Genomic DNA, 15,829 nt, shown 5'->3' on the forward strand with positions numbered 1-15,829 from the left:
ATATTTATGGAAGATAGCAACTCTTTTCTTTATCTTCTGTGTCAAATACTTTCCCTCAATTTATAGTATTTAGTCTATTTATATGCCATAATTTATTTTTTTATTTTTAGTTTTTTTGAGACAGAGTCTCACTCTGTTGCCTGGGCTAGAGTGCCGTGGCGTCAGCCTAGCTCACAGCAACCACAAACTCCTGGGCTCAAGCAATCCTTCTGCCTCAGCCTCCCGTGTAGCTGGGACTACAGGCATGCGCCATCATGCCCGGCTAATGTTTTCTGTATTTTTAGTTGTCCAGCTAATTTCTTACTATTTTTAGTAGAGATGGGGGTCTCGTTCTTGCTCAGGCTGGTCTTGAACTCCTGACCTTGAGCGATCCTTCCACCTTAGCCTCCCAGAGTGCTAGGATTACAGGCGTGAGCCACTAAGCCTGGCCTATGTATGTTTGTTATTTCTGCTTTTGATATCAAGTTTTGTAGTATTTTCCCTTCCCCCAAATTATATAAATATTCACTTGTATCTCCTTTCCATATTTTTATCATTTTACTCTTATGTTATAGTCAATTTGAAAACATTTTCCCTTAATAATGTTTGTTTGTCCAAACACCGTTCATTAAATAATTCATTTTTCCCAGTAATTTTAAATCTTTCTTTTTCACGTAGCGTACTTACATATACTTCTGTCAGTTTCTGAGCTTTGTTTTCTGCCCTATTGATCTTTCTTTTTTTATTTATACCATACTGTTTTTATCATAGGAGCTTTATAATATGCATAATACTTAGTGTGAATCCCTCCTCAATATTTTTCTTTTTCAGTATTGTTTTGGTTACTCTCATATATATATTTACTTTTTTGTTTCAGTATTATTTTGGTTACTCTCATATATATATTTACTTTTTTGTGAGATGTCTTCCTAGGTGCTAATCCTCCAAAAAATTCCATTAGAATTTTCATAATTATATTAAATTTGGAGAAACTTAACCTTTAAAATAGGAACGTGGATGAGATTTCCATTTATTTTCATATTTTTGTTTATCATCCATTTATTCATTTTTCTGTCTCATAGCATTTCAGATTTTTTAAATGGCTTCTGTACATTTCTTAGGTCTATTCTATTTCTATTAATAAATGCATACTCTTACATTGTGGGTAAGCAAACAGAATGTAGACTATGCAATTTGTCAGCTAAGGCTTGAATCACCTCCTAATTATATGACCTTAAACTTTTTATGCCTTGGCTTCCTCATCAGAATGATGAGGCAAATGATGGTATTATCTCATAGACTTATTATAAGGAGTAAATGAGATAATATATATAAAGCACTTGAACAATTTTTGACTTATGTTAACTACTCCATAATTGTTTATTTTTGGATATGTGTATTTTTCATTGCTTCTGTTCCATCTTTTAGTTTTAAAAAATACTTACTGTGAAATATTTACGTTCCAAACAGTATATCAAATATATATATATATATAATTTAGAGAATAATCATGTGAATACTTAATTACCCACCACACAGCTTAAGAACTAGATTATGCAAATACCATACAAGCTCCTCCTTTCCTGTTTCATTCCACTCTTCTCTTTAAGAGTAACCATTATCCTGAATTTTATGTGAATAATATTTTCTTTATTGTTATATAATCTTTGTAGATATTTGCAAGCATATGTATTATTTATTTTGTCTGCTTTAGGACATTCTAAAGAGAATCATACCAAATATATATTCTCTGAGTGGCTTTTTTGGAGAGTATAGTATTTTACATATTATTTTATTGACTTACCCATACTGATGTGTGTAGCTAGAATGTTTTTTTTTTTTTTTTTTTTTTGAGGCAGAGTGTTGCTTTGTTGCCCAGGCTAGAGTGCCATGGTGTCAGCCCAGCTCACAGCAACCTCAAACTCCTGGGCTCAAGCAGTCCTTCTGCTTCAGCCTCCCAAGTAGCTGGGACTACAGGCATGTGCCACCATGCCCGGCTAATTTTTTCTGTATATTTTTAGTTGTCCAGATCATTTCTTTTTATTTTTAGTAGATACGGGAATCTCACTCTTGCTCAGGTTGATCGCGAACTCCTGACCTCGAGCGATCCTTGTACCTTGGCCTCCCAGAGTGCTAGGATTACAGGTGTGAGCCACCATGCCTGGCCTGTAGTTAGAATTTATTCAGAGTCACTGTCATATAGTCTACCACTGTAGGGATAGACTACAATCTTTTTATCCATTCTTCTGTTGATAGGTATTCAGATTCTTTCCAGTTTTTCCCTCTGGTAACACATTAATGTATGTATCTTCTGATACACATGTGTATATCTGGTTTATATAAGCTGGTCCATAGGACATTTTCATGTTCAGTTTTATTAGGCAATTCCAAGCTGTTTGCCAATGATTTTACCAGTTTACACTCTTACCAGTAATGTATGAGAGCCCTTATTGTTCCACATCCTTATGAACAGTAGATATTGGCAAACTGTAAAAATTTGCCATTCACTTAAGTATAAATTGTGTCTCATTATGACTTAGTTAACTTTTCTGATTACTAATGAGGTTGAGAGTCTTATTTTATATATATGGTCCCTTTAGGTTTTCTCTTCTTTCCAATGCCAATTTATGTCTTTAGTTTTCTTTGGAGTTATCTTTTTTTATTGATTATTAGGAATTTTTTAATATAGTCATACTACTCTTTTACTAGTTATGTACACTGTAGACATCTCCCAGTTTGTAGCTTGTCATTTTGCTTTCCTTAAGGTTCCTTATGATTATTGTACATTCTTAAATTGAATATAATGAAATTGATCATTTTTTAGTAGTTAACATTTCATATTCATATTTAATATTCTTCTTGTCTTTTTAAAATCTCATGTTTCTTTTGTTTTTACATTTCAGTTCTACCTGAAATTATTTTATTCTGTGGTGTCAGGTAGGGACTTAAGACTTATTGTTTTCTTTATGAATAACTGGTTTACCCAGTATTGGTTAAATGGACTATCTTTTCTTTAGTAACCTGCAGTATTCTCTCTGGCATAAGTTAAGTTTTCAGATATGGTGGTGTGTTTCTGGGCTGTCTTCTGTTCTGTTGATCTAGTTGCCTATGCCATTACCACATTGTCCTAATTATATCTTTATAATTATGTAGCTTTATATCATGGCTCTTGGTAGCCGGTGGGGCAAACTTCCCACCTTGTTCTTTTTCAGGAGTGACTTTGCTATTCTTGGCTCTTGGCTTTTTGGTATAAACTTTAGAGTCTGCTAGACAAAGTCTGCAAGAACTTGATATTTTTATTGGAATTGTACCGAATATGTAGATCCCTCTGCGAGAATTTTTATCTTTGTAATATTGAATTTCTCCATTTATGTAGTTTTTAAAAAATGTCTTTCAGTAAAGTTTTAATCATTTTCTCCATGAAAAGGATATTTATTACTTTATAGTGTTTCTACTATTGTGAAACTTTTTTATAATTATATTTTCTGTTTCCTCCTTAACTGTAGCAGTTTACTTTATCCAGCAACCTTATTAAATTCTCTTACTAATGGTGATACTTTGGTCTGTAGGTTATTTCTTTTTTTTTTTTTTCTTTTTTTTCTGGAGACAGAGTCTCACTCTGTTGCCCAGGCTAGAGTGCCGTGGTAGCTCACAGCAATCTCAAACTCATGGGCTTGAGCGATCCTCCTGCCTCAGCCTCCGAAGTAGCTGGGACTACAGATGTGCGCCACCACACCTGGCTAATTTTTTTATTTTTAGTAGAGATGAGGTCTTGCTTTTGCTCAGGCTGGTCTCGAACTCCTCATCTCAAGCGATCCTCCCGCCTCAGCCTCCCAGAGTGCTAGCTAGCATTACAGATATGAGCCACCACACCTGGCCTGGTTTTTTCTTGATTTTCTATAAAATATGACAGTTGTATTTCTTCCTTTCTAATCCTAATGCTTTTTGATTAATGTTTTCATTGGCTATGACTCCTAGCACATGGTTAAATTGGAAGTGGTACACCATGGTTATTGGTGTACATCCATGTCTTTTTTTCTAATCTTAAAGAGAGTATTTTTTTCATCATTAAGTAAGATCTTTTTTGTAGGTTTTGACTTTGACATCTTCTTTTCCTTACCTTCCCACTTGTAGAATCTCACATTTTTTTCTGAGAAATAATGAACAGGAAAATAAATACTTTTATTTCCAGAGTCCATTCCCATGCTTGCTACATTATAGCTATCAATTTGTTGCCTGAGTGAATAAATATAGTAGGACTACTTGAGCCTTATGTTTTTCATTGATCTCTCTTTTATGTGGTATAGCAGTTCAAAAATGCTTAAATCTTTATCTTAGAGAAAGAGTCAAAGTTACTAATATTTGTATCACATTGCTAATGCTTTAGGAGAGGATACTGAATTTTATGATTTACATACAAATATTTGGAGACAGATCATATTTTCTCTGTTTCTCATGGCAGTAATGCTTAAAATATTATGAACTAAGGATCAGCTTACACTCTGAAGCTGAATTTTAGGCGAAGTTTCCTGAGAGAGATATATTCTATTTAAGAACTTTATTTTTTTTTTTTTTTTTTTTTTTTTTTTTTTTGTTGAGACAGAGTCTCACTTTGTTGCCCAGGCTAGAGTGAGTGCCGTGGCGTCAGCTTAGCTCACAGCAACCTCAAACTCCTGGGCTTAAGCGATCCTACTGCCTCAGCCTCCCGAGTAGCTGGGACTACAGGCATGCGCCACTATGCCCGGCTAATTTTTTCTATATAGATTTTTAGGTGTCCATATAATGTCTTTCTATTTTTAGTAGAGACGGGGTCTCGCTCAGGCTGGTCTCGAACTCTTGACCTTGAGCAATCCACCCGCCTCGGCCTCCCAGAGTGCTAGGATTACAGGCGTGAGCCACCGCGCCCGGCCTAAGAACTTTATTTTTATCTATTCATATTTTTTATGAGCACCATTTTAACCTAGATTAGGTTTATAAATTTAGTACTGTGATGGTGCTGCAGAGTTTCTGATCAAAGCCTGAACATGAACAATTAATGTGATACTAGTAACAAATTAGTTTGTGAAGTCTCCTCTATAATTCAGATTAGACCACTTCTGCTTTTCTGCCTTTCCCTGTACCTGGTTTTTTTTCTTTTTAACAGATGGGGAAATTAAGGCAGAAAGGTAGAGATTCCCTGAATTTGGTGTATTGCTTACTGCAGTAGACCACTTTGCTTCTGTGAGAATTGTAAACTACTATACTTTCCAGGTATGTGCTGAAAACCTGCAAATCTTGCTAATAAAGAAAACTCTTACTCAGCCATTTTATATGTTTAGCTATATTTAGAACATCTATAGTTTGGCTAAAAGTTTTACTGTGGAATTTGTAGAGAAGAGAGAAGTACAGAAATTTTGCTAGATGATTTTTTTTTTTAAAGCAGGCGTCCATTTTTTTCCATCATCTTTTTTGTTCCTTTGATAGCTCCTTTCTTCCTATCCAGTGTTGACCATTAACCATTAGTTTTAGATCCTTGTTTCTCAACTGGGGGTGATTCCCCCCCCCCCCACCCCCCAGGGGAATTTGGCAATATCTGGAGACATTTTTTTTGATTGTCATAACTTGAGGGAATGCTGCTGCTATCTAGTGTGAAGGCCAGGGATGCTGCTAGCCATCCTACAATGCACAGGACAGTCTTCCACGATCAAGAATTAGGTGGCCCCAAAATGTCAGCAGTGCTGTGGTTAAAAATCCCTGTTTTAGATAATGGTGTTTACTTTTGTTTTTGAACTGGAAAGAGAACTTCATGCCCATTTGGTATAAGGTAGTATTGTTTCTTAGAAAGAACATGGGCTTTAAAGTTTCATAGACCTGGTTTTCAAACCTATCTCAGTTCATGCTGGTTATGAGTACTTACATTTAGGTGTGTGGAAAAAAAAAGAAAAGAAAGAACAGACATAACACATTGCAGAGTGCTGATAAGTATTGTTTGTTTCCTTCCCTCCCATCTGAACTCCATATGCCAATGACTCAGTTTATGTTGTTTACTCCTCTTACACCTTAGGCAAGTTTTTATAGCTTTTGATTTTTAGTGTTTTCATCTATAAAATGAGAATAGTAGTACTTATAGATTAGGAAAGATTTCCTCAGAGAATGCAAGTAAAGCACATACTCCTATAATTGGAATATAACAGATACTTAGTAAATATTTGTTTTCATTTATTAATAATAACTTTATGTTCAGATTGTAATCATTTGGACTTGCTATCAGAAGTGATGTATAAAACTAGGCAACATTGTCTATCAACTGACAAATGTAGTCTCGCCATACAGTGGGACATTATTTGACCGTAAAAGGTAATGAATGTATGCTACGACATGGATAAACCTTGAAAACATTATGCTAGGTGAAAGAAGGCAGTCCCAAAAGATCACATACTATATAATTCCATTTATATGAAATGTTCAGAATAGGCAGATCTGTAGAGCCAGAAGGTAGAATAGTGGTTGTCTAGGGCTGGAGAGGATGGAAAAGGGGAGTAATAGCTAAAGGGGTTTGTTTTTGAGGTGATACAAATGTCCTAAAGTTGGCTATGGTGATGGCTTTATAACTTTATGAATATACTAAAAACCATTGAATTGTACAGTTTAAATGGGTGAATTTATGGTATGTGAATCATGTATCAATAAAACTGATAGTGTAAACTAAGCAAGATGAGGGCTCTCTGTCCTTTCTCTGGTGTTGAGTATTTTATTTCTTTATCTGTACCTTGCCCTTCATCTTGTGATTTCTGTGGATCTCACTTAGAGGACGTATTCTAGTGGAGACAACAGTAATATTGCTGGTTATTACTCACCACGAATGCAGTGGGGTGATAGCTGCCTCTGTATACACATAAAGATTTTTCCAGTTTAGAAAAATTTCTCATACTGCTGGCCTATGTAGCGTCTATGAATTAACACCAAGCAACTCGCAGACCTGAACATATTCTACATTTCTCACACGTGGGCATGTGTGTAGAGAATTGGCCATTACATTTGTAACTGAGTTCCAATATGTTTTATTTTTATAAATGGATAGCAAGTTAGAAAGCTGATTTTCCTTATTGAACATTAGCTAGCTAACTGTAGCCAGTGGCCTAGAGTTAGGAACCCATTAAGTAAACAGGGACATTATAGTTATGAGACCATTAATAATAAAAACATGCTAGAATTCAAACTACTATAATAATAGATACTTAAATGGAAGGTATGCTTTCAAGCAATTGATATTTTGCTTATATCTTTTGATTGCAAGGGTCAGAATACCTCACCTAAACAGGCTCGAGGGAATTTACTGCTCACATTACTATAAAGTCTGCATGTGAGAAATGTCTTCAGGTGTGTCAGCATGCAGAGTTTCAAACATTTGCTTTATGTCCCCACTTCCCTTCTTTTAGCCAAGCTTTGCTCTTTTCTATTAGTTGGCTTCTTAGGCAGGCTCTCCCTTACGGTTGTAAGATGGCTGCAGCAGCTCCAGGCTTACATCCTACCTGAGGCTAGCAGATAGAGAGAAATTCCCTCTCTCAACAATAGGACACTCCTGGCCTGCTTCATACTGGCCCGTGTTGGGCCGTGTACTTGTTCCAGAACTAATCTCAATGGCCAGAAGAATGGAATGTGCTGATTGACATTGGCCAGTTAAGTCCACCCCTAAACTTGAGGATGGGGTCAATATTACCCAAAACCCTGTGAGAATTTGGAATGAGGGGATTTAGCAGAAGAATTTTGGGTTGCTTTTTTTGTTAGCCAGGAGGTTAAATTGGATGCTGGATGGCTAGTTTATATCTACTATAGTGTCCAGAAATATACTAGAACTTTTATCCTGAGAATAAATAGCTAAAAATTTTATTGAGTACTTACTGTTTGTACCAGGAAGAATAAGTAAAAAAAAAAAAAAAAAAAAAACCTTTGGGCAAAAAATAGGATTATGGGTTGTTCTAAGAGTTGTTTTCCTAAGGAAACTTATTATATGGCATTTTCTAAGTTTTTTGAAATTTGGTGTGATTTTTCTTTTCCCTAATTTTGACTTCCTGTTATCTGTAAGTACCATATATGGGCTTCCCCAGTTCTTTGAATCTAGTACTTTTCTCTCTTTGGTCTTTCTATATTGCTACTACATATCATCATTTTACTTTTTTAACTTATGCCTTGTAATTCAGCACACACAAATCTAAAATCTTAGTTTCCAGTTTTGTAAAACAAGTTAGTAGTATCCCAGTTAAATTGTACTTACTTAAATAATACAGATACAAATAGCTTGACCAGGAAGATTGTTCTCTTGTATGTTCATCATTGTGTCATGCAGCTCAGTCACACTGATCTCTTGGAGAGATCAGTTGATGGTATATCTGATTACTTTCTGTGTTTACGATTGACCAATTTGTCTCTGCTCTTGGGGAAAAAAGGCAAACATTTCTTTGCAAGAGTGGTTTTATGGCACGTACAACATATTTAGTATGCTATAATTATAAGTAAGACCAGTTTCTAATGTTGGATTGGATGTAGACAGTTTGCGATTAGAGAGTTTTAAATATTTTCAAGTAGTGATGTGGTTGTAAAATAGTTGCCATTATCAGACTTGTACATGAAGAATGATCATTCTTTCCGTTTATTCCTTGCTCCATTACAAATCAGAACCTTTTGGTTTTATAGAAAAAAGTATAATAATATAAATAAATATAAGTATAAAGTATAAAATAATATAAATAAGAAACAAATAAAGAGAAAAACATGGTATGAGAACAATGATAGTTACTGTCTCTTTCTCATTTTTTTCTCCACAGTGATCCTGGTGGAGGGATTGAAATGTCTGAGTTCATTCGAGAGGCCACACCCCCAGTTGGTTGCAGTTCAAGAAATTCTTATGCGGGTCTAGATCCAAGCAACCAGGTAGGGACCTGAGCTCTTCTATTTTGCCTTTTTCCCTTCCTCCTGGTGGTGGTCTCAGTTATTCTTATGTCTGTAATAGACAATTGGTGTTTTGTTTTATCTTTCTGATTATTATTTTTTGATTGTTTATTAATAACATCTTTTAATAACATTCTTTTAAAGTGACCTTTCACATTAATTACATGTTTGTTGAGCATGTACCACATGCTTATTTTTAGGTTTATAGTTTTGATCAAGACAGTTGTGGTGAATGCCCCTTAGGAGATTTAGCTTCTAGCTTGCACCATCTTATTCGCCTTCACATTGTCTGTATTGGAGAGGTATAGATGTCTGTGGTTATCCCTAGTTGAAACATAGCAAAAAAATTAAATAACTTGCTCAAAATCTCAGTGTTCAAGATGTTAGTAAGAGCTAAAAGTAAAATACAAATCTACTTTTACCAACTTAAATGCCTTTTTGCTCTGTAACATTTACTTTTAACGTAAAATGGTAGCTCTGCAAGTATTATCTCAAAACTTGGCTGAATCCTGGACTCTCATTCTGGCTAACCCTGGCTGGGCCTTTGCTGCTACAGCTCTCTTACTCGTCCTCAGCATCTGCTACACAAGTCAGAGTCCCAGTTATTCCTGCTTGCCCTCTCGGCAGATGTCTTTACTAGGTAGAGTAAAATTCTGTAAGTATAAGATTGTAAACTTTGTGAGAAACTTTAAAGGTTTTTTCATAGCAGAACTTTATATAACTATGGGTTTTAGTGGTCATTATGTCAGCCCTTCATTATGTAGAAGAAGCAACAGCTGATTGATATCAAGGTCTAAGCTAGACCTCACTTCTCACTTCAGCTTTCCTATTATTATACTGCTAGTACTCAGCTTGTGGATTGAAGCCTCCTTTCTGTTCTAGAGAGAGACTTACTCCTCTTTATTTTCTGGCCTAACTCTAGCTCATCTTGTAACTACCTCCCATTTCTCAAGATTTTTTCTTTTTTTTTTTTTTTTTTTTTTGAGACAGAGTCTCACTCTGTTGCCCAGGCTAGAGTGAGTGCCGTGGCGTCAGCCTAGCTCACAGCAACCTCAAACTCCTGAGCTCAAGCGATCCTCCTGTCTCAGCCTCCCGAGTAGCTGGGACAACAGGCATGCGCCACCATGCCCGGCTAATTTTTTCTATATATATTTTTAGCTGTCCATATAATTTCTTTCTATTTTTTTAGTAGAGATGGGGTCTCGCTCTTGCTCAGGCTGGTCTCGAACTCCTGAGCTCAAACGATCCGCCCACCTCGGCCTCCCAGAGTGCTAGGATTACAGGCGTGAGCCACCGCGCCCGGCCAAGATTTTTTCAAAGACCTTATGGTTGTTGACCCTTTCTTTTGCACTTATTTATGCTATTATGGAGCACTTATTTATAGTACTTATTTTAGTGCTTAGTTTTTGGTGTATGATATGTGGCTTATAAACATAAGCCTCTACAGAGTAGGTTTTCTTCTTTTTTCCACTGTCTAATCTACTGCCTTGTGTACAGTTCACTTTTAATTAATGGTTACTAATTATATTTACGTGTATAGGTAGTAGAACTTTAGAGCTAGAATCAGACCTCGCTCCTCATTTAACAAATGAGTAAGTAGCACACATAAATTCCGCTAACTCTATCCCATAGTGTTCTACTCTTCTACATTGGTAGCCCTATATTAGCTAAGAACAATACTATGGAAAACACCATATTCTATGAATCAAAATCTTGAACAGAATTTTGTTTCCTAATATATTTTGATAGAAGATTTGCCTCCATCTGAATTGCATTTTCATGATTTAAAGTTGAAGTGAAAGAATTTTTGGTAACGGTTTTGTTTTTTTTTTTTTTTTTTTTTGAGACAGAGTCTCACTTTGTTGCCCAGGCTAGAGTGAGTGCCGTGGCGTCAGCCTAGCTCACAGCAACCTCAAACTCCTGGGCTCAAGTGATCCTCCTGCCTCAGCCTCCCGAGTAGCTGGGACTACAGGCATGCGCCACTATGTCCGGCTAATTTTTCTGTATATATATTTTTAGTTGTCCATATAATTTCTTTCTATTTTTAGTAGAGACGGGGTCTCGCTCTTGCTCAGGCTGGTCTCGAACTCCTGACCTTGAGCGATCCACCCGCCTCGGCCTCCCAGAGTGCTAGGATTACAGGCGTGAGCCACCGCACCCGGCCTGGTAACGGTTTTAATTGTGATTTAGTATAGAGCAAGCAGGTCCTTAAATTTGTCTTCCTTCCATAACAAACCGATGAAATGGGAGGTGTCAGAATTTAAAAGAAAAAAATACTGTGAATGGGGCTATGACACACTAATTAGATTGATACTTTTTAAGTTTCAAATTTTACAATGCCTGTTTGAAGAAGAGTGTTACTATCCTTGATCCTGTTTTTTGTTGGTTTTGTGCTTTTTTCAGTATCTTTTTGTAGACTCAAATGAATTAATCCTTGAACGTGGCTGCATGTTTTATATTTTTAATTAACCCTGGCTTTCTTCTTGACAAACGTAGGCAGTGTCAGATTACCCCGAGAAATAAGGCTACATTTTTCCGATAATTTTTGGAGAGCCACACCTTTTTTTGATTTTTGTAGTAGGACAGGTGAAAAGAGTATAGGAGTGGCCAGCCAGCGTTGGATACTCTGCCCTTGGCATTGTGTTTGTTGGAACTTGCCCTGTTTGTTTTAAGGAGAGAGTCCCTTCTTGAATGTAATTAAAGCATATGTGCACACAGCATGCCTTTTCCTTATAATAGAAACTTTTTACTTAAAATAGTAATTTTTGAATAAAAATTGGCCAGTATTACAGGTTGTGCTAATAAGATTGTAGTGTTTTCATTTTATACTGTTTATAGCAAAGTAAAAGCTTGACATAATTATTGTTACCCTTTAGAGAAGCTGAGGGGAAGAAGTAGAATCAGGCTTTTTGTATATTTGTGGAGATATTATCAATGTAGACATACTGTTGTTTCTTGTACATATTCTGTTATATATCATTTGTTGTCACACATTATCATAATTGCTGATGTAACTGTCTTCTGTATTAAATAATGGACTCATGGACCATAGTGGCTACGTCACGGTCATTGTTATTCTTTCTTTCTTGCCATCTCTACCCTTCTCCCTTCCATCTTCTACCCTCATTTCCCTTTCCTTTCTTTTTCCCCCCCTTTTTTCTCTCCCTTGTCTTCTTCTCTTTTCTTTTGTTACTTGTCTACCTTCAAATATTTTAGTGCTTGATACTATTCAAGGCATTTTACTTAATCTAGGATGGGGAGTGGTCTTACCCTCAAAGAGATTGTGACTTCATAGTAGATATGATATAAGTAACCAGACTTATAGATGTAATATATATTACTAAGGAAATATAAATGCAAGACACAAAGTAATTATTGCCTTAGAAATGGTACAGGCCGGGCATGCTGGCTCACGCCTGTAATCCTAGCACTCTGGGAGGGCGAGGTGGGTGGATCCTTTGAGTTCAGGAGTTCGAGACCAGCCTGAGCAAGAGCGAGACCCCATGTCTACTAAAACTAGAAAGAAATTAGCTGGACAACTAAAAATATATATATAAAAAAAATTAGCCAGGCATGGTTGGTGCATGGCTGTAGTCCCAGCTACTTGGGAGGCGGAGGCAGGAGGATCGCTTGAGCCCAGGAGTTGGAGGTTGCTGTGAGCTAGGCTGACGCCATGGCATGCTATCCTGGGCAACAGAGTGAGACTCTGTCTCAAAAAAAAAGAAGAAATGGTACAGAAGGGCTAATGATTTCAGAGGTGAAAATAATTATTTCCGGCTGAAGAGAAAGGCCAGGCTTTGTAGGGGAAGTGGCCTTGCCCAATATGCTCTCTAGTTAGAAGTAACCTTTCTTCTCTGATATCCATCATCCTTCCTGGACTTTTCCTATGGCACTTATCAAAGAGAAGAAATAGTGGAATGCTTTAGTTTATGCAAACTGCTTAAATAAATTTCACTCCCCCAAATGTAGGAAGATATTATTTTTTCTTAATTTTTTTCATTTTTTGAAAATTTAACAAATCACAGTAAACAAAAAGAAGAAAATTAAAATCATCTATAATTTAATCGAAAAACTTTCCTAAACAAAGTGGAATTATAGTGTGTATGCTGTTTTGAACTTGATTCTCTTTACCAAATGCATCATGAATGTTAATGTCATTAGGTGTTTTTCTACAGTGACACTTTGAGGAATGCATTGCATTTGGATGTACTATAATTTATATCCTTGATCCCCTGTTTTTTCATATGCAAATAGTCATGATGCTTAGATATTTTGGGGGGAAGCTTAATACAGAAAAGCATGAAGAGTAAAATTTAATTGCCCCATTGTATCCGTTAAGAATGCCTTTTTTTTCTTTGGAGACAGAGTCTTGCTGTCTCCTGGGCTAAGTTGCTGTGGCGTCAGTCTAGCTTGCAGCAACCTCAAACTCCTGGGCTCAAGTGATCCTTCTGCCTCAGCCTCCTAATAGCTGGGATTACAGGTGTATGCCATGACGCCCAGCTAATTTTTCTATTTTTAGTAGAGTCGAGGTCTCACTCTTGCTCAGGCTGGTCTTGAACTCCTGAGTTCAAGTGATCCAGCCACTTTGGCCTCCCAGAGTGCTAGGATTACAGGCATGAGCCACCGGTGCCCAGCCAAGAATGCTTTTGTCAGCAAGTAATAGAATACCCAACTAATAGTGACTTAAAGAGATAGGAGTTTGAGTACAGCAGCTTCAGTCATGACTGTTGAAAAGTTAGGAGGCAGGCAACGGTGTGGGGCAGAGAGATTTTCCTTGGGTCACCTTCTTGGCAGACATGAAAAGATCTTTTACTGGAGCCATCCAGCATTCTCTCCCATACATTCATTGACTGTAACTAGGTCATATACCAGCCTCTAGACAGGGGACTGGGCCTACTTCTCATAGAACAAAAGATATATGACCAATGTCTGAACAAAATAAGGAGCTTGTTAAGGAAGGAGAAAGAGAACACTTTGAGGTTGTGAACAAATGACTACTATGCCCATATTCAAAAAATTTTGGGTTTTTTTTTAAAATTTAAATTCTTAAAACGGGATGCATAAAATGATATTTTTGTTTACATGTTTGTTTTTAAATTTCTATCCAGGAAATTATGTGTTTATAATTCTAGTAGAAGGATAACATATGTTAGTTCTATAACTTGTGTAGCAGGTGTGGTAAGAACGAAACTTTCTTTTTCAGTAAAATGCTTTTTGGCCTTTTTCATTCTGGGTGATTGCAGTGCCTTTTATAGCTAATTGAAAGTTGAAATTAGGAAAAACTGGGAGAATCAAACTTAATAAATAGTTAAAAATATTACAAAGCTTATTTTTTTATTGGCTACATCAAGAGTTTATTGGTAGTTTCAACCCGTATCTGTGTGCTTATTTTTATTTACTTTTTCACTGACATATAGCTTATACAGCATTGTACGCATCTTAAGTATGTAGCTCAGGGAATTTTTACATCTGTGTACATCCATTCAATTGCCATACAGATCAAGAAAGTCCCTCATGCCCCTTCAAAGTCAACATTAACCTGTATTTTGAGCTGATGTCTTGTGGTATGGTATGCTCCTATTTAAATTGAATCAATAAAAAGGAAGACTTGGTAAAATATGAAGTATTATATGACTAGTCTTAATTTTACTTTACAGGCGTAAATTTGGTTGACTGGGTTCTTTGAATCCTATAACAGATTATAGGAGGAGTTTCTAAGACTTGTTGATTTAGTAACTGTCATGTTGTTATGTTTGGTTTCCCTAATTTGTTTGTGGAATTTGCAGTATTTATGTAATTTTTATGGTAGTATTAATAAATAGTGGCTCTGAAATTTTAGGGAAGTGTTATACCATCTTGAATATAAGCACTAAAAGCTCAGCAATCAGATTTTCATTTTCTATCCATAGTTTGTGCTAAAAATTCATTCTTTTGTGGATGATTTAGATTTTTATTCTTTTTAATAAATGTTCTGTCTACAAAGAAGTATTTACTTTTTGTCTGGAACTAAGGAAAGTACATAATGATACACTAATAATCTGACAGTAAGATTTATGTTGCTCTTTGTAGCATATGCTAAAATGTTTTGTCCTCCAAACCTTCTCTTTATGTACCCTGAGAAGTATAAACTTATTTCCGTTAGACATAACACCTGGGTTTGCTGTTGTTTGTACCATGAGCATGTCATGATGCAATGTAAAAAATATTAATTGTGTGACATGAGTTGCTTGAGGTTGGAGGCATCTGGCCCTTGGGTCTCCTTCATTCCTGAGCATGCGGAGGGATTCAGGGTCTCAGCACATCTGTAAGATACATGTAGCGTGTGCCACCGCAAACAGGTTGTGTGGCTCTAATAGAACGTGGCCAAGGTGTCTGTTAATATTGATAAAAGTGACTGATAACATGTTTGATATGATAATTTTGATGACATATATTTAGCATTTTAATTCATTTTATTTACTCATGTCCTGTTTTCAGATTGGATCTGGCTCCTCTCGTCTTGGAACGGCAGCAACTATTAAAGGTAGACATAATCGAATTTAAAAGTTGCCCCTGACTTTCCATTTCATTTTTGGTTGTAATAAAGATAAGTACTGTACATTTAAATGTAATGAAAAATCGTTCTTGAAATTATTTTATGGATAAGATTATATATCTTATTAACAGTTGTTTGATATAAATTGTATTCCTCTTTCATCATCCAAATTTCTCAAAAGAATTTTACCATTTGTGTTACATTCCATGAATTATAAGTTTTGATCTATAAGAAATTTCCTTGTCTTGAGGGAAAATACTTTCATGAGTTTTGGTAGGGTTCATGATAAATTAAGTACTTTGATGTGAAACCTTTAAATGTGGGCATAGATGAGACACTAAAAAAAGGGAAAGTTATTTTCTGTCATTTGTTCTATACATCTACTTC

The 15,829-nt window shown here is 36.0% G+C and overlaps 1 protein-coding gene across 3 annotated transcripts in view; it reads left to right on the forward strand.

The window, feature by feature from the left end:
* PCNX1 (pecanex 1) overlaps positions 1-15,829 on the forward strand; it is a 159,144-nt gene that overhangs the window by 32,541 nt on the left and 110,774 nt on the right. For all 3 annotated transcript variants that reach the window (XM_069488441.1, XM_069488445.1, XM_069488444.1), the window contains exons 3-4: positions 8,784-8,889; positions 15,385-15,430. In XM_069488441.1, coding sequence (XP_069344542.1) covers positions 8,784-8,889; positions 15,385-15,430 — 152 coding nt within the window. The remainder of the gene's footprint in view (positions 1-8,783; positions 8,890-15,384; positions 15,431-15,829) is intronic.

This window comes from Eulemur rufifrons, chromosome 2 (genome assembly GCF_041146395.1).
Source record: "Eulemur rufifrons isolate Redbay chromosome 2, OSU_ERuf_1, whole genome shotgun sequence".
Classification (NCBI taxonomy): Eukaryota; Metazoa; Chordata; class Mammalia; order Primates; family Lemuridae; genus Eulemur; species Eulemur rufifrons.